The sequence below is a fragment of the Eurosta solidaginis genome, chromosome 4, assembly GCF_040869045.1.
Source record: "Eurosta solidaginis isolate ZX-2024a chromosome 4, ASM4086904v1, whole genome shotgun sequence".
NCBI classification, from domain to species: Eukaryota; Metazoa; Arthropoda; class Insecta; order Diptera; family Tephritidae; genus Eurosta; species Eurosta solidaginis.
Genome location: NC_090322.1, coordinates 58,686,413 through 58,706,841, shown reverse-complemented (window position 1 = coordinate 58,706,841; position 20,429 = coordinate 58,686,413). Strand labels below are relative to the sequence as shown.

At 42.8% G+C, this 20,429-nt stretch overlaps 2 protein-coding genes across 3 annotated transcripts; both read left to right on the top strand.

Annotated features, from left to right (window-relative positions):
• Positions 1-6,016: 6,016 nt before the first annotated feature.
• LOC137247934 (tRNA (guanine(26)-N(2))-dimethyltransferase-like) lies at positions 6,017-7,469 on the top strand. The gene is made up of 3 exons (XM_067778860.1): positions 6,017-6,771; positions 6,828-7,267; positions 7,336-7,469. Exons 1-3 carry the CDS (start codon positions 6,742-6,744, stop codon positions 7,457-7,459), a joined length of 594 nt encoding a protein of 197 aa, XP_067634961.1. The 5' UTR covers positions 6,017-6,741; the 3' UTR covers positions 7,460-7,469.
• A 3,680-nt stretch (positions 7,470-11,149) lies between these two features.
• LOC137247933 (uncharacterized) lies at positions 11,150-15,932 on the top strand. 2 transcript variants are annotated; one of them, XM_067778857.1, is made up of 6 exons: positions 11,150-11,736; positions 11,807-11,975; positions 12,162-12,274; positions 13,004-13,451; positions 13,521-14,197; positions 14,259-15,932. In XM_067778857.1, the coding sequence occupies exons 2-5, from the start codon at positions 11,817-11,819 to the stop codon at positions 13,533-13,535; spliced, it is 735 nt and encodes a 244-aa protein (XP_067634958.1). In that variant the 5' UTR covers positions 11,150-11,736; positions 11,807-11,816; the 3' UTR covers positions 13,536-14,197; positions 14,259-15,932. The 2 variants fall into 2 exon arrangements, 1 of the variants encoding a protein (XP_067634958.1); XR_010951939.1 differs by lacking the exons at positions 11,150-11,736; positions 13,004-13,451; positions 13,521-14,197; positions 14,259-15,932 and having other exon boundaries at positions 11,862-11,975; positions 12,084-12,995.
• Positions 15,933-20,429: the final 4,497 nt, after the last annotated feature.

The following is a 20,429-nucleotide window of genomic DNA, read 5'->3' as shown; positions in this document are numbered from 1 at the left end:
TTAAGGGTCCACAAGAATACCAGCCTCTGCCGTCCGTGCTATTCCACTTTCGGGAAGGAGCAGTAGCAGTATGTGGCGATATAAAGGAAATGTTCTATCAGGTACGCATACGTAAGGAGGACCGATGTTCACAACGTTTCCTATGGCGTGACGGCAACACATCAAAACAACCAGAGGTATTCGAGATGGTAGTAATGACGTTCGGAGCGGCTTGCTCTCCGTGTGCCGCCCAGTATGTGAAATCCCTGAACGCCCTAGAACACCAAGAGAAGTCTCCTCGAGCCGTGAAGTCGATCCTTGAACGACATTATGTGGATGATTTCGTTGATAGTTTTAACGATGCTAAGGAAGCAATCGACGTAGCGAAGAAAGTGCGTGACATCCATAAGATTGCAGGCTTCGAGTTACGCCGCTTTACATCGAATTCGCAAGAAGTTTTGGAGGCACTCAACGGGACGGAATTTGCCATACCCATTCTTAGCAAGGAAGGGATAGCCGTTGAGAAAATTCTTAGTATGGTCTGGCAGCCGTCTACCGACTGTTTCACCTTTAGACTTCGATTCCACAAAATAGACGACGCCATCAACACTGGCGAACGGAAACCCACCAAACGAGAACTGCTCAGCATTGTAATGTCGATATTCGACCCCCTCGGATTTCTCAACAACCTTACGATTACAGCGAAATTATTAATGCGTGAAATTTGGCGAAGGAAGATTAAATGGGATGAACAATTAGCCGACGATCTCAATGATGCTTGGCGTTCATGGCAACAACGACTTCCACCAACCACATGTTTGCAAATTCCAAGATACTACTTTCGGTGCGAAAAGCCAAACGATATTCAGCTGCACATTTTTGTTGATTCTAGCGAACAGGCGTTCGCAGCAGTGGCATATTGGAGGATCGAAAACTCGGCTGGTGAAATAAGCGTATCCTTCGTCTGTTCAAAATCACGCTGCGCTCCACTGAAGCCACTCACTGTGCCGCGCCTCGAGCTGCAAGCCGCAGTTCTCGGCACAAGATTGATGCAAACAATCCGTGAGGAGCATGAGGTTGTCATATCCGATTGTGTCCTATGGTCCGATTCAACAACCGTACTCAAGTGGATACGCAGCGAACATAGACGATATAAACCATTTGTCGCCCACAGAGTGGCGGAAATCATAGCCGCTACAACATTATGTAGTTGGAGATGGATACCAACAGGTCATAACGTTGCCGACGAAGCCACCCGAGCTAGACGCACTTGCACTGAGTCCGAATCGTGTTGGTTAAGTGGCCCACAGTTTTTGCGAATGAGAAAAGAGTATTGGCCAACAGGCCCCGAAATCCAAGAAACTGACGCTTCCGGCGATGAAGAACTCCGACCGAAACATGCCTTGGCCGTTGTGAGTAATATTTTTGTCGATTACAACCGTTTTACATCTTTTTGCAGACTGATCCCAACAATTGGATGGGTGACTCGTTTCGTGGGGCGATGCCGCAACGGTAAGCAACCTGATGAGGTCTATGGATTAACGCCATGGGAATTGGAAGCGGCAAAGACAGTTATTTATCGCCAGGTTCAAGCTGAAGCGTTCGCCGCAGAACTCCGTTTGCTCGAAAAAGGCACTCCCATCTCTCGGTCAAGTGTGATCTACAAACTCTCGCCTTACATAGATGAGCATCGTATCCTTCGCGTGAAAGGTCGCATCGACGCCGCAGAATGGCTACCAGTTCCCACTCGACGTCCTATTATATTACCCTCAAATCATCCGTTAACAAAGCTTCTAGTGAACCACCATCACGTTGCCATGAAACATCAAAACGCAGAAGCAACAATCTGCGAAATCCGTCAAAAATATTGGATACCCCGATTGCGTAAGTTACTTCGAACCGTTATTAGTAGCTGTCAAGTCTGTCGATTGTCCAGAGCGGCGCCAGTTGTACCCACTATGGGCCCATTGCCCGTTGATCGTTTAACGCCGTACGTAAGACCGTTCTCCTACACCGGCCTCGATTATTTTGGCCCTATCATTGTCACGATCGGGCGACGTCAAGAGAAACGCTGGGTGGCACTGTTCACCTGCCTCACCATTAGGGCGATACACTTGGAACTCGCTCATGACTTCAATCGTCGCGGAGTTCCCGTGAGAATAAGGTCAGACAATGGAAAAAATTTTGTGGGCGCCAATCAAGAAGCTAAACGGTTTAGTGAAGTATTCGACTGCGAGCGCTTGCAGGCAGAAATGTCAAGTAAAGGAGTGGAGTGGTGGTTCAACTGTCCGATCAATCCATCCGAGGGCGGTGCGTGGGAACGGATGGTGCAGTGCGTAAAACGAGTGCTGCGTCAAACACTGAAAGAGAGATGTCCGAAGGAACACACACTGCTTTGCTTCTTGATCGAAGCGGAAAACGTCGTCAACTCTCGTCCTCTCACTCATCTGCCAATATCACCTGACCAGGAGGAACCACTCACGCCAAACCATTTCTTGCTCGGCACGGCCAACACTGCGCACACACCAGCGAGTCATGTACACCCCGAAAGGCTATGTGCTCTGCGAAAGCAGTGGAGGATTGCTCGCCAACTACGAGATCACTTCTGGAAGAGGTGGATTGCAGAGTATTTGCCAACATTAACCCGTCGTGCGAAATGGTGTGAGGCTACAAGATCCTTGAAGATTGGCGATATTGTGTTTATTTGCGACAGTTCCATACCACGTAATCAAAGGTGTCGAGGCGTTATAGAACAAGTCTACCCAGGAGTTGATGGCGTCGTCAGGCAAGCGGACGTGCGTACTTCGAAAGGAACGTGGCGGCGAGCTGCATCCAAATTGGCTTTGTTGGACGTAGAATCTGGTGAATCTTGTTGATTCACGGGGGCGGGGGTGTGGCAGCACGGCCGCACGCAACCCTGTCGATCATTTGTTACTTGTATTTATTGTGAATCATCTGTTTGTATGTATGCATTGGAATGTAAACCGCGATTGTCTCTTGTCAATATCATTCGCTGAAAGTAAGCCGGACGAGACGCAACCGCGGTAAGTTTAATTTGTACAATTCCATTATCTGTTCGATTGTCATCACATTTATATTCTAATCCCTGTTCTAGAAATAAACTCTCTCTCTCAAACATTTCAACGTTAAAATTAGTTTGATATTAAATTTCGAGTCATCGTCCGAGCTGCAGCGATCACAGAATGCAACCTTGCAGACATTACAGCAGGCATTTTCATCAGAAATCTTCAACATCAGCAAGTAAAGGCGTTTTAGTTTTGTTTTTTCACTTAATCTTGGCATTTTTTAATTTTTATCAATCAAGTTTATCAGGAGTATTACTAGGTGCGTTCATATAACCGCGTGTGTAAATGGATGTAATTTTACACCTTATAAGTTTATATGCTTTCATGAGTCCCCCTATTGTGCTGGTCAAGAAAAAGAACGGAAAACTCAAATGTGCGTAGACTATAGGGCACTTAACAAACCAAATCTTAGCGATAATTATCCGCTACCACTGATCGATGACTGTATTAAGTACTTGCAGAATAGACGATATTTTTCGGTATTGGACTTAAAGAGCGGTTTCATCAGGTTCATATGGATCCTGAGTTCATATCATTTACATCTTTCACAACCCCTCATGGACAATTTGGGTTAAAAAATGCTCCAGCGGTATTGACAACATCTTCGGAGACATGATAGACAAAAAAAAATTATTATTTATAGGGACGATATAGTTGTTGCCACCGAGAGATATGACGAGCACATTAAACTTTTAAAATCAGTACTGGAACGAATTTCATTACGAAGGTTGAAACTTGATATGAGTAAATGTAAGTTTGGGTATAAGGAAATTGAGTATTTAGATTACAAAGTCACTCATAAAAGAATAGCACCTAGTAAATCTCACATAAAAAGTATACAAAATTTTCCGGCCCTTCAAACTTGAAGCAGTTACAATCATGTTTAGGGATGTTTTCTTATTTCCGCAGATTTGTACCGTCCTTCTCAGAAATAGCTAAGCCACTGCAGAACTTACTTAAAAGGAATACCCCATTTGATTTTGATGACAAATGCCATGAAGCCTTCCTGGAGCTGAAGTCTAGACTAGTTAAGAGCCCTGTTCTAGCCATTTATAGCCCTACCAAGGAAACTGAGTTACACTGTGACGCCAGTAGTATTGGCTTCGGTGCAGTTCTACTGCAACGCCAGGAAGATAATAAATTCCATACGATCTCCTATTTTTCTAAAACCGCATCGAGTTCGGAATCGAAATACCACAGTTTTGAATTGGAAACTTTGTCCATAATATATCCTTTAAGAAGATTTAGACATTATTTAGATGGTATACCATTCATGCTAGTTACTGATTGCAATTCCCTAACTACGACTCCTGATAGAAAACAGCTGAATCCTAGGACATCCCGGTGGGCTCTTGAACTTGAAAATTATAACTATAAAATACAGCATAGGAAGGGCACATCAATGGGCCATGTATATGCTTTGAGCAGGAGGCAGATAGCTTCAACCATAAATTCAGATGAGGTAGAATTTCGAATTCAAGTAGCACAAGAAAGAGACAAAGATATTCAATCGATGAGAAAACAATTGGAAAATGAGGAACTTCAAGATTATAAACTAATTGATGGGCTAGTATATAGAAGTAAACCGGACGGCAAAGATGCGCTTTACGTACCGTATGAAATGGAAAATAACGTTATACAATTGATTCATGCGAAAATGGGCCATCTATATATAGATTAAACTCTCAGCAGACTAGGTTTATATTACTGGTTTCCGCGAATGATAATGAAAGTGGAAAAGTTCATTAGAAATTGTTTAAAATGGTTGAAATTGTAACAAATGGAAGAAAAAGAAGATGGTGGACTTCCGGTTCAGCATTCAATATTGAGCACTGAAAAATAAAGTACTGAAATAATTAACCCGAACATTTCTCGTGTTTTAATAACCATCCAAGATAGAAGTTACAGTACTGAAGTTATGTTTTTTGGGAAAATCCTTATATTTGTACACATTATAGAGTTATTTTCGACCATAATTCAATCTCTGAATTATCTCGGAATATTCATGGGATCCGGGATTGTCTTTCAAATCCCAGAATTGCAAAAGACCTTCGGAATTCAGTAAAATGTAATTCGGGCTCAGATCGATCACCGGTGCGTTCAGAAAATTATCTCTCACGATCTGATCAACAGCTGTGTTTGCCGAAAGCGCGAAATTTGTTGAATATTTTTGATCAACTGAACGGTTAAGATTTTACGTCAAATTACTGAACATACATTGCAGAGACGTAAAGCTAAGGCCACATTGAGCTGCAGTACACTACGATTCACTATTTTTCCGCTAGGTGTGAAATGCTTCATAAGAATATATGCGAAGAACATTATGCAGAGCAGTGAAGTATGCCCAATGTGGCCTTAGCTTAAAGCTTATGTCAATTGTGAATGAAACTAAGTGTGATATCTTATCTGTCAACTGCCTGACAGGATGTTCAATATGGCTACTTTTTAGCGTTTTGGCAGGGTGTTCAATATGACGGCGCCTATCTTCAGCGGGTGATAGAAAGAGATACAGAATTAGACAGCGATAGTCAATTACAAATCAGGTGATCCAATCACTTTGGAATTTTGACGTCTATGCAGAAGATATCACACTTGGTTTCATTCACAATGCTTATGTCATCTAATACATTGGGCGATTTCAGGAAACACTAGCCATCATCCAGTGAGTTTTCTAGCTCCGTATGACGCTCAACGAACAGAGTTGCCAAAAGTAAAATATTGCATACAAATAACCCTGCAAAAATCGTGTGACCAAAAACGCACACAGCCACACGAATTTTTGACAGGGGTGACGATTTGGAATGAAAAATTGTGCAAATGAAATAGCATGCTGACAAATTTTGCTTTCCCACAATGTATCGTGCTCTCTCGCACCTATTATTTTCAAAGGGATAGCAAAATACGTAATTTTTGCGTGCGAAAAATCCGCCATTTCTAATTCTAAAGAAAAGTGGAAAATTTTTTCAATTTGTGTGATTTACATTTTGCAGAAATTAATATACGCATTCTTTAATATTTTTTGGTCTACTAAAGTGTGTTTTAGCAAAAAAAACTCATATCAATGTGTGCATGTTTATAAAGAAAGAAAGTGAAATATGTAATAGCATAGTATAAATAATCGTGAGCAATTCTAATGCAGAATAGTAAATTTTGATTTCCACATACATACAAGAAAAAAATTCTTGTTACCATTAAGATTTATTATCCAAAATTGAAAAAAAAAGATTAGAAAATTCGGTGTAAAAAAACGGCTATGTGTGCAATAAAATAGCCTCTCTTGTTGCGATACCCCTCCATGGTCTCCATTAATTATTGTGACGGAGGTGTGTTTGCAGCAGCAAAGTGAACCCAAACAGTGTAGGTCGTGGTGGTTGTTGTTCGTGGTCCGCATCAACTGGACCAGGTGGGGCAATGACGCCACATCCAGTTATACCAAGGTATATACCACAACAGCAACCGGGTAATGCAAGGCCACGATAGCAGCAGCAACAACCTCCCAAGGCTGGCTATCATCGTTGATTTATAAAAAAACAGTGTTGTGCATCTTTATTGCTTAAATATTTCCTCTGTTGAAACAGTTTCCACGATTCACTGTTCAACGAAAGCAGCAGCCAGCGTATGCCACCACTGAACAGCTGATAACAAAAACTTGGATGCACAGCAGTTTAAAGCCAAAATGGAAGTTGAGGAAATATCTGAAAATAAGGTAAATATATGTTTCGCGTTATTAACAAAATCGCCCTAAATTTTATGAATTAACAGATCGCTACGAACGACAAAGCACCCGAACGTGTGATCAAAGAAAGCACTACAGAAATTATCGCCGGCGGGGCCGTATTCTACAATCCAGTACACGAATTTAATCGTGATTTAAGTATTTCAGTACTTAATGTATACTCAAAGCGGTTGATAAGAGAGCGGGAAGCGGCGGCGCATAAAAATCCACAAAATACAAAAGAAACAAGCAATGCAAATGACAAGAAACCATACACGGTTGGTGGTGTAAAATACGACGATGGACTGCGAATATTGGAAGCGCTTGCTGCAACAAGTTTACGTAGCATAAGTTATGCAAAAGAAGTAGCAGGCGTGCGTGAAATTGTTGCAAATGATCTATCTAAGGTGGCAGTAGATTCCATTAGCGTAAATATGCGACACAATGGAGTGGAACATTTAATTGTGCCAAGCGAAGGGGATACAATGTAGGTTTGATATACGAATCAATAGCTAGTGATTTAACTGTAATAATCAATAATAAAATTCGCAATAGGACTCTCATGTACCTTTCAACTTCATATGAGAAGCGTTTCGATGTTATAGACCTAGATCCTTATGGTTGTCCGAATCGCTTTCTGGATGGCGCTATACAATCACTGTTGTTGTTGTTGTTGTAGCAATGCTCAGCCCACCTAATAGCCGCGACCGATCACAAATTGTCATCAATATCCTCTAACGGGAGTCCAAGGAAACTTGCCGTTTCAACAGGGGTGGACCATAAGGAAAGGGGTGTTAGAGGCGTTGGTTCCACATTACAATTAAAGAGATGGTTGCTGTCATGTGGGGACAAATTGCAAGCAGGGCATACATTTTGTATGTCGGGGTTGATTCTGGATAGGTAAGAGTTTAACCTGTTACAGTATCCAGAACGAAGTTGAGCAAGAGTGACACGCGTTTCCCTGGGGAGTATGCGTTCCTCTTCTGCGAGTTCTGGATATTTTTCTTCATGTACTGGATTCACCGGGCAATTCCCGACATAAAGGTCCGACGCTTGTCTATGGAGTTCACCAAGGACCTGCTTGTGTTTTTCCGCTTCATACGGCTGGGTTCTCAGGTGCCGTATTTCCTCAAAATGCTTACGGAGATGACCCCTTAGGCCCCTAGGCGGTGCTGGTTCGTCAATCAGATGTCTGTTGGGATGCCCAGGTTTCTGGGTATTCAACAGGAACTGTTTGGTCAGCATCTCATTTCTCTCCCTGATGGGGAGTATTCTCGCCTCATTATGCAGATGGTGTTCTGGGGACATAAGGAGACAGCCCGTGGCGATTCTGAGAGCAGTATTTTGGCAGGCCTGTAGTTTCTTCCAGTGGGTGGTTTTTAGGCTTGGCGACCATATGGGTGACGCGTAGCACGTAATCGGCTGGCTAATTGCTTTGTATGTGGTCAAGAGCGTTTCTTTATCTTTTCCCCAGGTACTGCCAGCAAGGGATTTGAGGATTTTATTACGGCTCTGAATTCTTGGAACAATTGCGGTTGCGTGCGCACCAAAATGTAGATCCTGATCAAACGTCACATTTTGGGGTGTAGGACAGTCGGTAGCGTAGTGCCATCGACGTGGATGTTCAATATGGTCGACATTTGGGGCGTCCATGTTGCAAATAAGGTCGCGGAAGATTTAGTCGGTGACAATGCCAGGTTTCGCGAGGCGAAAAAACTGGAGAGATCAGGGAGATAGCCGTTTATTTTATTGCATAGATCATCGATCTTTGGGCCTGGGCCTGTGGCCATTATTGTGCAGTCATCGGCGTAGGAAACGATTGTGACTCCTTCCGGTGGTGAAGGTAGCTTAGATATGTAGAAATTAAACAAAAGCGGGGATAGGACACCACCCAGTGGCACCCCTTGTTTAATTCTCCTTTGTTTTGATGTTTCGTTTCTGAATTGCACCGATGCCTGCCGACCACCCAGATAATTTGCGGTCCACCTTTTAAGACATGGGGGAAGGGTAGACCCTTCCAGGTCTTGCAGTAACGAGCCATGGTTGACCGTATCAAAAGCTTTTGATAGGTCTAACGCTACGAGTACTATTCTATGGTGGGGATATTGATTCAAACCGCAATTTATCTGGGTGCTAATGACATTTAGCGCGGAGGTAGTGCTATGGAGTTTTCTGAAGCCATGCTGATGAGGGGCTAGCTGCAAATGTGCTTGGAAATAAGGGAGCAAAATGGCTTCAAGCGTCTTTGCCACTGGCGATAGGAGAGATATCGGACGATATGACTCACCTACGTTAGCTGGTTTCCCAGGCTTTAGTAGCGGGACCACCTTGGCCGTTTTCCATTTCTCGGGTATGACAAAGGTGGAAAGAGACAGGTTGAAGACATGCGCTATGCCGTCTGGGCCCACTGCTTTGGATGGTTTAGCGCGACCAATGGCGTCCTCAACCTCTCTAGCGGTGATGGTAATTGGTGACGCGCTGAGTTTGTGTTTATGTGCGTGTCTATTGGCTCCGTCTATCTTTGTCGACCGTAGGATGCATTATATATTGTCGGCAGAAAGCGCTCGCGCATTTTTTCGCATCCGACAGCACCTTATCGCCAAAGGCGATGGAAGCTTTGTCTTTGTGCTTAGTCGGATTCGATAGGGACTTTACGGTGGACCAAAGTTTACCTACACCGGTAGAGAGGTTACAACCTCTTAGGTGCTCTTCCCATTTCGCCCGCTTGTGTTCGTCCACAAGCAATCTGATGCATTGGTTTATATCCCTTATTTGGGGGTCGCCTGGATCAAGCTGTCTTATAAGGTCGCGTTCCCTCGCTAAGCTCGCGGCCTCCGCCGGGAAGTGGGGCCGGATTTCGGGAATTCTCCCGGCGGGAATGAAATGTGCCGAGGCGGATTCAATGACCTTACGGAAGGCACGCTCCCCTTGGCGGGCATCAGTCGGGATAGGGAGGGCAGCAAAGCTGCTTTCTGTTGCAGATTTATATTCTTCCCACTTTCCTTTTTTGAAGTTTATGAAAGTGCGTTTTTCGGTGACGATGAAGTCGGCGGTACGCTCGAACGAAATAAGTATGGGCAGGTGGTCGGATGCCAATGTTACCATCGGCTGCCAGTTGACGCAGTTTACGAGTTCTGCGCTCACGATTGAGATATCTGGCGAGCTATGACAGCTTCCTACCATACGTGTGGGGGCGTCTCCGTTTATTGTGCAGAACGTCGTTTCGTCTATTTGATCCGCCAACATCTCACCCCTACTGTCCGCCCGCAAGTTTGAATGCCATAGGTCGTGATGGGCATTGAAATCGCCTAAGATAATGCGATTGTTGCCAGTGAGTAAGGCCTCGATATTAGGGCGGTATCCACTGGGGCAACAGGTGACAGGAGGGATGTAGATGTTGATGATTTCTAGATTTGCATCGCCTGACCGGACAGATAGGCCTTGACGTTCTAAGACATTGTCACTGCGGTCGATGCCAGGATCAAATATATGATATTGCACAGAGTGGTGTATAATAAACGCAAGGCCGCCTCCATTTCCGCTCTCGCGGTCTTTCCTGTGGACATTATAACCAGAGCAGGTCTGCAATGCAGATCTTGCTGTGAGTTTAGTCTCTTGAATCGCAGCAATGCGGATGTTATGCCGCTTCATGAAATCGACTATCTCCGTAATCTTCCCAGTTAGTCCATTACAGTTGAACTGCAGAATTCTGAAGTGCATGAGGGGTGACGCCGCCACTCTAGGGGTAAGTGAGGGGTGACTACGCCTAGGTTGTGGAAGGCCAGGACGCAATTGCTGTTGTGGCCTTGGGACTGGGCGCCCTTGGGCAAGCATTGGGGTACCCGGATGATTTGGGTTTGCGACCTGGCAACATGGCGCGATGAAACCCGTCGAGGGGTTGCCGTCGCGGAGACCAGAACATCTAGGAAAGTGGCACCACCCAAGGCAGGAGCTGCATTGAGCGGATGTCGCAAACCTATATATTCTGTGCTGGCAGACGGTGCAAACGGAGGCAGGGACTAAGAGTCTGTTTCCCTGACCTGCACGATTGCTGCCGAAAAGAGGGGGGGGGGGGGGGGGAGAAGAAGACGGGGGCAGGGGCTGATGCTCAGCATTGCTACCAGCTCTACTACGAAGGTAGTAGTTATGAGTGGTATCAGCTGTTTGAGTTGTTGGCGCCGTGGGGCGCGAGCAGCAGCGGGTACTTGTTGTGGCTTGCTGAGCAGCGAAGCTGCTGGAAGGTAGTGGGGATACGCTTAGGCGTAGACTACGGGACGCCCTTGGGCGTGAGCAGCAAGGAGCCACAAAAGATTTATAAAAGTTACGTGGACGTCGGGTTTTGGGATCAAGCCCAGAACAACCTGTCCGATGCAACCATCCCTTGCACGAGACACACTGAACAGAGTATGACCGTCCTAAAAATATTCTTTTCTGGCAAATGCAGCAAAACCATTTCTCAGGACCGGGGTCAGGAGACGGACCCGGATTGGGTTCGATACCTTCCCGGAGTAAGAGAATATGTAGCAGTCCTGCTGCAAGGAGCTGCTGGGAGGATGACAATTTGTGGGAGGGACGAAACAAATTAAATGGGGTCACACTGAAATGACAGTCCTTGGTCGGGAAAAATACCGAGTCGCTCCGGTACATAGAACCGACTGCCTTGGGAAGCGCTATACAATCACTGACGAGTGGGGGTTCATTACTTGTAACTGCGAATGATATGGCTGTGCTGGCAGGCAATACGCCTGAAGCCTGCAATGCCAAATATAGTTCTGTGCCTTTGCGTATGAAATGCTGCCATGAGATGGGATTGCGTATACTATTGCATTGCATTGAAACGCACTCTAATCGTTATGGAAAATATATTGAGCCACTTTTGAGCATTTCTGCCAATTTTTATATACGCGTATTTGTGCGTATGCATAGTAGTCAAGCGAAGTGTAAATATAGCATGAGGTTGGTATACAGCATTTTGGCCTTTTACCACAATCCAATTACTTACCATATCTTTATATTATGAACACAGCAAACAATGAATGGTATTTCAATGCACTGGTTGTGATACCTATACGCTACAGCCTATAGGTATTGTAAAAAGCAAGATCTCAGATAAAGGCAATGCGGAAGAAAAATTCGGTATACCAACTGGACCAAATGTTAATACAAATTGTGCGCATTGCGGTGATAAACATCATGTAAGTTTCAGCTATCCCACTTAAGTATTTAAACTCGAATAAATCAAATTTTTTCCTTCTTACTTAATTGGTTCTTAACCGTTTAAACGGTTATGTCCGTTCAAAAAGGCGCGTCAGTCGCTTTTTCAGAGGGTTAACTGGCACCAATTGTTCACACCAAATTGTTTCTTATATTCCCAAATATAGATGGGCGGTCCACTTTGGTCGCATCCCATACATGATCCAACGTTTGTTGAAGAATTGCTACAAATCATAGAAGAAAAACCGCTAAGTGATTTGGACACAACGTCGTTTAAAAGGTGTGTTATCGGCGGTATGCCTGAACTTGTATTGGGTACATGAGTTTTTATGTAAAAAATATTCATCATATCCAACATCAATACCTCGCATTCAATTGTGGACGCTGTACGCACTACATTGGGTTCACGTAATATGGACAAGCATATTTTTGATTCCAGTGGTAAGGCCACAATTTCAAATGATGGGGCAACCATTAAGAAACTATTGGATAAAATAATAACACAACGTAGCGTGCTCAAGTGGTATAAGCTTATCTGGAAAAGATTTTCGTAACGAAAACCCTGGAAGATTACCGCGCCTTGTCTGCTGTGGTTCAACAAAATATAACTTGGATATTTGTTGCTCCTTTCAATTTTCCTGAATACAAATGTCTGGATTGGAAAAATTTCAAGCAAATAAAGATTGGCGTGCAAAAGTCAAGAAATTACTTGTCATGCAATGGTAAATGCTTATAAATATATCATTAAAATTGCATGCTTGTTTATGATGAGCCATTCGAGTGAGCATGGAGATGGATGTTTTAAATACTGTAGAGTAAATTGGCTTAATATATAAGAATTTGAAATTTTTCCAAATCTTTGACTAAAAAGTAGCTACTAGCTTGTAGAACTTTATTACTTTACTTTTAAAAAGATAAATCACTTTAGCATGGTAATATATACCTATTATTAAAAATTAATACAAACAATATGTTCAACATTTTTTTGTCGATTCACGAACACATTTAGAAAGGCTACAACGCCTGCTAAAGAGCCGGTATCTTGCCAACACTTTAGCTTGGATTTAGAGGAGGATCTACAAACTTTGCTAGAAGCACGCGCAGCTCCTCATGTAGCGAATGTGGATCAACACGAAAGTAACGTTGCTGTTAGCGGAAATGCAATGGACAAACTATTTGAAATGGAGGATGAAAATAAATCCAACAATGCAAACACTATAAAGAGGATTCCTTATAATTTTTCAACTAAGGCATCTTGTGACGAAACTATATTTGAATGCCAACAGCAACGTACGTCTGATGAAAGTTTTATGGCTTTGGAAAAAATGTGTGATAAAACAGCATCCGATCCTAACAGCACACTAAGTACATACATAGCGAGAACAAGGATATGGTTAAAGAAGATGCTAAAAAGCGCAGCGCCGATGGAAACTATTTTAAAATCCCTTGTAAACAAGGTAAGTGAATATACAACATATTGAAAGTTGATAAGATTGCGTGGTATAAATTTAATAATATAATCTTAGAACTACAAGAAATAGATGAAGAAGCACAATCACTGCAACGTCTATTGCATGAATTATGCGTACAGGAGCAGCATCAATTGGATAATGAAACTCCTTTAAAAAGTATTGATGTAACACTACTAGAAGATATTGAAGCGCCATCTAAAATGTGGGACTCCACAATAGTGGGCGATACCACTTTACAAACTTCACCTTCCTAGAGGAAAATTGTGAAGATCAGTCTAATAGTTCTTTGGGTGGTGATGATGCATCATCACACATAAGCTTTCAAAGCGCTCAAAAAGGCAGTGAAACTTCAGCGACAACAAGCTTTTAAAAAAAAAGCCTTACCTACGCTCTAAATCTACGCCGTCATACACGTACTCATACCGGTGGAAAACCATACAAATGCGAATACTGCGAATGCACCTTTGCTGTAAGCGACCCAGTGCTGTCGCATTTACGTACACATCTGGGCAAAAATATTCATAGATGTGAGTTTTGCCCATCAACTTTTCCTCACTTTACGGAGTTACGTACGCATTTAACTACGCACAAAGACGAAGATCCAGAAACGCGGGAGCGAAATATGACAGCCTTAAAGGAGGAGGAGGCTAAATTAAAGCAAAATTTGGCCACTAAAATTCAGCAGCCGCCAAAACCCAAAGGAAAATATACGTGCAATTTCTGCAACAAGGGTAAAAGTTTATAAGACTGTGATTGTAAATGATATTCATTTTACTGATCGTTAATTCACAGATTTTACAACTTCATCGAAGCTAAAGCGCCATATACGTATGCATACCGGCGAGCGACCATACTCGTGCTCAGAGTGTGGGAAATCATTCTCATTGAAATCGTAAGAATATACAATAGGGTTCAGAGTTTGAACGGCCGGCAGTTAAAAATGGATTTATTTTAAAAGTTAATAAAAAAACTTATATCTAAACATATCCGTAAAACGAAAGGCACAAAAACAAAAGCTCAGTAAAAATGGGACAACTAAATGAAACCTTATATCCATATGGCCTGCTGATTGGAATATCACCCGGTTGTTGTTGTAGCAGTTAGGTGGGGCGAAGCACTGCTCAACAATATCACCCGGTCTCGAGTGCCGTTTCGAAAAGCACCTTTCTCAGAAAATATTTGAATAACCCCGTATATTAGAAAAGCCCTATCACAGAATTCGGTTGAAGAATGCCCTAACTCAGATTTGGCTTCAAAAATTACCGATCTGAGCTCAAATACAACACATTTTGACAATAGCTGGAGTGTTTATGAAACAAATTCTAAGATAGGGCGTTCTTCAAACGAATTCTGAGAAAGGAAGTTTTTGGAACGGCAGCCGAGATTTGGTGATATTCCACTCAGCAGCCGATATGAATATATGGTAAGTCTCATTTTTACCGACCTTTCCTTTCCATTTTAAAAATGTGCTTAACAAAACTTTTTTCTTTTAATGCACTCTTAAAATGAATCCATAAGCAATGTAACGTTAACAACTTTTTCATACTTGTTTTTTGATTTGTATTGAGAGTGGCGATTTTAATATTAGAACGGCTAATTTAGACAACTAAAATAACAAAAATTACTACAAAGTCAAATTTTAGTGAGGACCTCTAGTTTACCATAAAAATATTAAAATTAAAAGTCCCCATCTATCCTATTCGAGCTAAAAAAAAATTACTCGAGGTCAAAGGTCATTGCCTTAATAGTACCGCAGAAAAATTCCTCCAATTCTTTTCTCCTAGAGAGAACAATAATTGGGGAATAGGAATTTCGAATCTTCGAAGTCAGCTGATTTGCCAATTGAAATTTTGTTGCGCATTTCTATTTTTGTTAACAAATTAAAAGTTTAGTTATTGTTGCGAATTTGATTAAAATTGAGAAAAAAAATATAAGCAAAGCAACAGGGGCAACAAACGAATGATGCAACCATCTTTCACACGTTGTTATTGTAGCAGTGCTTCGCCCCATCCAATAGGTGCGACCGATCAGAAATTATCATCAATATCCTCTAACGGGAGTCCAAGGAAACTTGCTGTTTCGACAGGGGGGACCATAATGAAAGGGGTGTTAGAGGCGTTGGTTCCACATTACAATTAAAGAGATGGTTGGTGCCATGTGGGGACACATTGCAAGCGGGGCATACATTTTGTATGTCGGGGTTGATTCTGGATAGGTAAGAGTTTAACCTGTTACAGTATCCAGAACGAAGTTGAGCTAGAGTGACTCGCTTTTCTCTGGGGAGTATGCGTTCCTCTTCCGCGAGGTTTGGATACTTTTCTTTGAGTACTGGATTCACCGGGCAATTCCTAGCATAAAGGTCCGACGCTTGTTTATGGAGTTCACCAAGGACCTGCTTGTGTTTTTTCGCTTCATACGGCTGGGTTCTCAGGAGCCGTATTTCCTCAAAATGCTTACGGAGATAACTCCTTAGGCCCCTAGGCGGTGCTGGTTGACCAATCAGATGTCTGTTGGGATGCTCAGGTTTCTGGGTATTCAACAGGAACTGTTTGGTCAGCATCTCATTTCTCAACAATGGCAACCCAGATTTTCCCGTTATGCTCACTTAAAGCTGGAGACATTGGTGCTTTATCGGTAACCTTATAACAGCTGATTCGACCAACCTTATGAGAATCAATGCAATCGATTATTGGTGCCACTAAGGTCGTAACCGTATCGTAGCCAACCAATTGGGTTTTGGTTTACCGTCGTAACGATAAACAGCTGATTACGTTAGGGATACGGATACAGCGATACGACATACGTCACCAATGACTCCGGCTTAAGCGAGTGCCTGTCAGAAAGAAGTCAACACACTTGTACTTGTACACTATGACCACTCCGAACACAAATATATCGGACAACATTTCGGACGAAATGATTAAGAAAAACGCTGCCTTTTCTATTGATTCCTCTGCCGCCACTGCCGTTACCGCCGTTCATACTGCCGTCTATTCTGCCGCCACTGGCGTTCCAACTGTCTCTACTACCGATGTTTTGGTTGAACTAAATTCAACACCTGCCGTTCACGATGTTTTTGCTGCCGCTCAAGCATCTAATTTTAATGTTGCTAACATCGCTGCCGCTCCATCAAACTCTGCCCCAATTGACGTAAGAGCCACGACCATAACTGTGTATGACGAACTGGTGGCACTACGAAAACGTATGGATATGTTAAAATTAATGAAGGAAATCGACGAGCTTAGAGCTCGGGGGGTACAAGAGCAACGTAGACTGGATTTTGCCGATATAGACCATGCTGTTCCCAAGTTCAGTGGCGACGATATATCAGTGACAGTGGGACACTTTCTTCAAGACTTCGAAGAAGTAATGGAGTTGTCAGCAGTAGACGAACGATTTAAATTGCTAGCTCTTCGTCACTGCCTGGTGGGAACAGCCAAAGTTTTACTTACCACCACCAAAGCGTTAAGCTATGCCGAGTTAAAAAATGCCCTTACGATGGAATTTGATGTGCCGATACCGAGGAACGAAGTTTATAAGACATTGGCAAGACGCAAGTGGGACAAAAAGAGCGAGTCATTACATTGCTACGTTCTATTGATGCAGGCAATAGGAAAACGGGCAAACATATGCGAAACAGAAATCATCGATTTCATAATCGATGGCATATGCAAAGTAGTGCCAAATGCACATCTACTGTTACCGGCCAAAACACTTGATGAGTTGAAGGCATTAGTGAGCCGTTTTCAAAGAAAATATTTCACAGTAGAACCAGGAGTGGGAACAAAACATACGACTGCAGCAAACACGACAAAAATACCCGAAACCACCACAAAAATGCTACAATTGTTCCAAGGTTGGGCATATTAAGCCTCAATGCGCGTACCCGCTACGACCGACTGGCTCTTACTTCCGCTGTTGGCGTATCCGCCATGATCATCGCTCGTGCCCAAATCCAGAAAAAATTTTAAAATCACGTAACGAAGTTGCAGCCATAGGTGAAGACGTCAATACTTACTCATCCGATGATGCCGTAAATTCTTTTAATTTTGTAAGTATTAAATTCGAATTAGGTGAGAAGTCAATATCTGAAACAGTTTTTTCTTTGTTTGTTACCGGCAGTCCGGTTAGCTTTACAAGAGAGGCATACGTTCCAAAACAATTGGTGGAGAACCGTATGGCAAGATGCTCCTCAAAATTTAAAGCCATTGAGAAAAAGAGTTGAAAATAATACAAAAAATATTTTGTTATATTAATTTTAATAAAAAAGTGAATAAAATTGAATTGAATATCATACCAGACCATGATATGTTTGTACCAATTATTTGGGGACGTGACTTCCTACGTATATTTAATATCAAGTTGACGAATGTTAAGAAGAAATGAACCGAATTTTTAGATGTAAGACCCAAAATTAAATTAAAAATGTCAAAAATTCCCCAAGCTTTAGCTGATTCCAAAGCAATCTCTATTATAATTCAACAAAGTGCCGCTAAAAATAAATATTTTTCTGAAAGTGTTACGGCCGATAACTGCCGACAAAATTTTGACTCCATTTCCGCTTGTGTGCCTGACATATTTCATATCGACGTTTCCTATAACAAAAATTAAATTGATATAAAGAATATACTTACAAATGAGCAAAGTACTGAGCTGAAGCAAATTATAAATAATACTTATTTCAATCCTAATATTCTGAAAAAACCACTTAACTACGAAATGAAAATACGATTGAAAACTGATGTTCCTTTCCATTGCGCTCCTCGTCGGCTATCTTATCTTGGACGTACCGAAGTACGAAATATTTTAAATGAACTTCTGAAAGAAAACATTAGGGGGACTCATGTAACCGTATAAATGCCTTATAAAGTGTGTAAACGTATAAATTTATCTAGTGCGTAAACGAGCTGTCAAATTTTGTATGAAAAATCATTTACACAATTTGTATAAATTTACGCGCACATTTCATTGTGTAAACGCGGTAAACTCAAAGGAATGTGTGGCAGCACGGCCGCACGCAACCCTGTCGATCATTTGTTACTTGTATTTATTGTGAATCATCTGTTTGTATGTATGCATTGGAATGTAAACCGCGATTGTCTCTTGTCAATATCATTCGCTGAAAGTAAGCCGGACATTTATATTCTAATCCCTGTTCTAGAAATAAACTCTCTCTCTCAAACATTTCAACGTTAAAATTAGTTTGATGTTAAATTTCGAGTCATCGTCCGAGCTGCAGCGATCACATCTTTATTTCGCGATGCAATTTCTATAAAGTTTGCATTGGCAAATAATTTCATCACTGGAAGGGAGCACCGTTACCGGCGTTTTTGTATGCTGTCTAAACAATAAGTACATTTTTTCTTTCGTCATACTAAATGTATATGTATGTTGCTGCAAAGCAGCTTGGTGAAATTTATTATATATATTGTTCCATTTAATTAACATGCCATTGGGGACTTTGCCGCGAACACCGGTACGGAGGAAAAGTCCACGTTTCCAAGAGGATCAGCCAACAGAAAGTGAAGCAAATACACCAGAAAATTCAATAAACGTAGCAATGAGTAGCGACGAAGGCAACAACATCGCTCAAGAAGTACAGCAAAGTAATTTACAAGCAGAAGTGGTAAGCGGTGAAGGAAACAGCCAGCGGCTGCAAGAAGAGGGTGGCGCTACCAACGTCAACAACGTAGAGGCACAAAATAACGTCATATCTGTGCTTCAGAAACAAATCGCAGCATTGGAGAGTGAGTTGAAAAGGGTGCATAACAAGGTTAGGGAGAATGAGGCGCAGAACTGCCAACTAAAATTAGCGGTCCAACATCATACGATGTCAACTCCCGTTACAAATGGAAATATCTACGAATCTTCCAACCAAGTAATGCATCCCGTTAACTTTCCCATGTCCTACGCCACCGTACAAAGCTCTGTTGCACCCTCAGCCGACGCCGCTGCGCCAAACGCTGCTTCCTTCGTCAGCGCTACCCACAACGCAATGCAATCGGGCCATTCTGCCGCGCCTGATCCCACTGCTTCATCTAATGCCTTCTGTATCGCAATGCCAACTTCCTCCGTGCTGGGTGCTATTGTTTCAGCCACAATTGCCAGTGATGTTTACAATGCCATACCAGGTACTACAACCGCCAGTGCCACATTCGCCAATCTTGCCAGTGATTCATACAGTGCCATGTCACGCGCTTCTGTTGCCAGTGCGACTAAACCCGCTTTCGCTAATAATGATGGTGATTCATATTGTGCACTGGCAGGCGCTTCTATTGCCAGCGCCAACTATGCCGGCGTTCCATATAAAGACATGTCAAGCGCACCCGCTGCCAGCGCCAAGCCAGCCAACTGTGCTGCCCTATTTGCCAGCGCCGGCTATTCTGCCAGCGTCAACGTCGACGCAACTACTTTTGCCAACCGCGCCGTAGCATCGTTTTCCACCGCGCCATTCGCTGCCGCCGCAAAAAATATTGCAACGACATATCATAACGCAGCTCCAACTACAACCACCGGAGTCTTTAGCGCTAATTCCGTTGAAGCAATTTACGGGACAATGCCTCACGCCACACGTTCGTTCGCCGCTACAGATATTGGTAGCTCAAATGCCCCTTGCTACAATGCGGTCCCCGCCTTTCAGTCAGCATCAGGATACAGCGCGTCTCTAGATTCAACTCCTGCTATATCGTCTTCATACGGCAACGTAAACAACACATTGCCACCGCCACCCGTCAGCCGTCCCATCAGCATGCCGTCTACCTTAACGTTTCCAAGGAAACTCCAAGATCTCCCAGAGTTCAGTGGACTAGCTGAGGATTGGCCACTCTTCATCAATGCGTTTATAGAATCTACGTCTGCATACGGGTATTCGAAGTTGGAAAAGAACCAACGCCTTCAAAAAAGTTTAAAGGGTGAAGCTAGAGAGACTATGAAATCGCTGCTTATTCACCCCGACAACGTCGA

Excerpts from the sequence above, each read along its gene's own strand:
- LOC137247934 (XM_067778860.1), top strand. The coding sequence starts at position 6,742 with ATGGAAGTTGAGGAAATATCTGAAAATAAG. Across the intron at positions 6,772-6,827 it reads AGGAAATATCTGAAAATAAG|ATCGCTACGAACGACAAAGC; the intron begins GTAAATATATGT and ends ATGAATTAACAG. Across the intron at positions 7,268-7,335 it reads CCAAGCGAAGGGGATACAAT|GACTCTCATGTACCTTTCAA; the intron begins GTAGGTTTGATA and ends AATTCGCAATAG.
- LOC137247933 (XM_067778857.1), top strand. The coding sequence starts at position 11,817 with ATGGTATTTCAATGCACTGGTTGTGATACCTATACGCTACAGCCTATA. Across the intron at positions 11,976-12,161 it reads ATTGCGGTGATAAACATCAT|ATGGGCGGTCCACTTTGGTC; the intron begins GTAAGTTTCAGC and ends TCCCAAATATAG. Across the intron at positions 12,275-13,003 it reads GACACAACGTCGTTTAAAAG|AAAGGCTACAACGCCTGCTA; the intron begins GTGTGTTATCGG and ends GAACACATTTAG.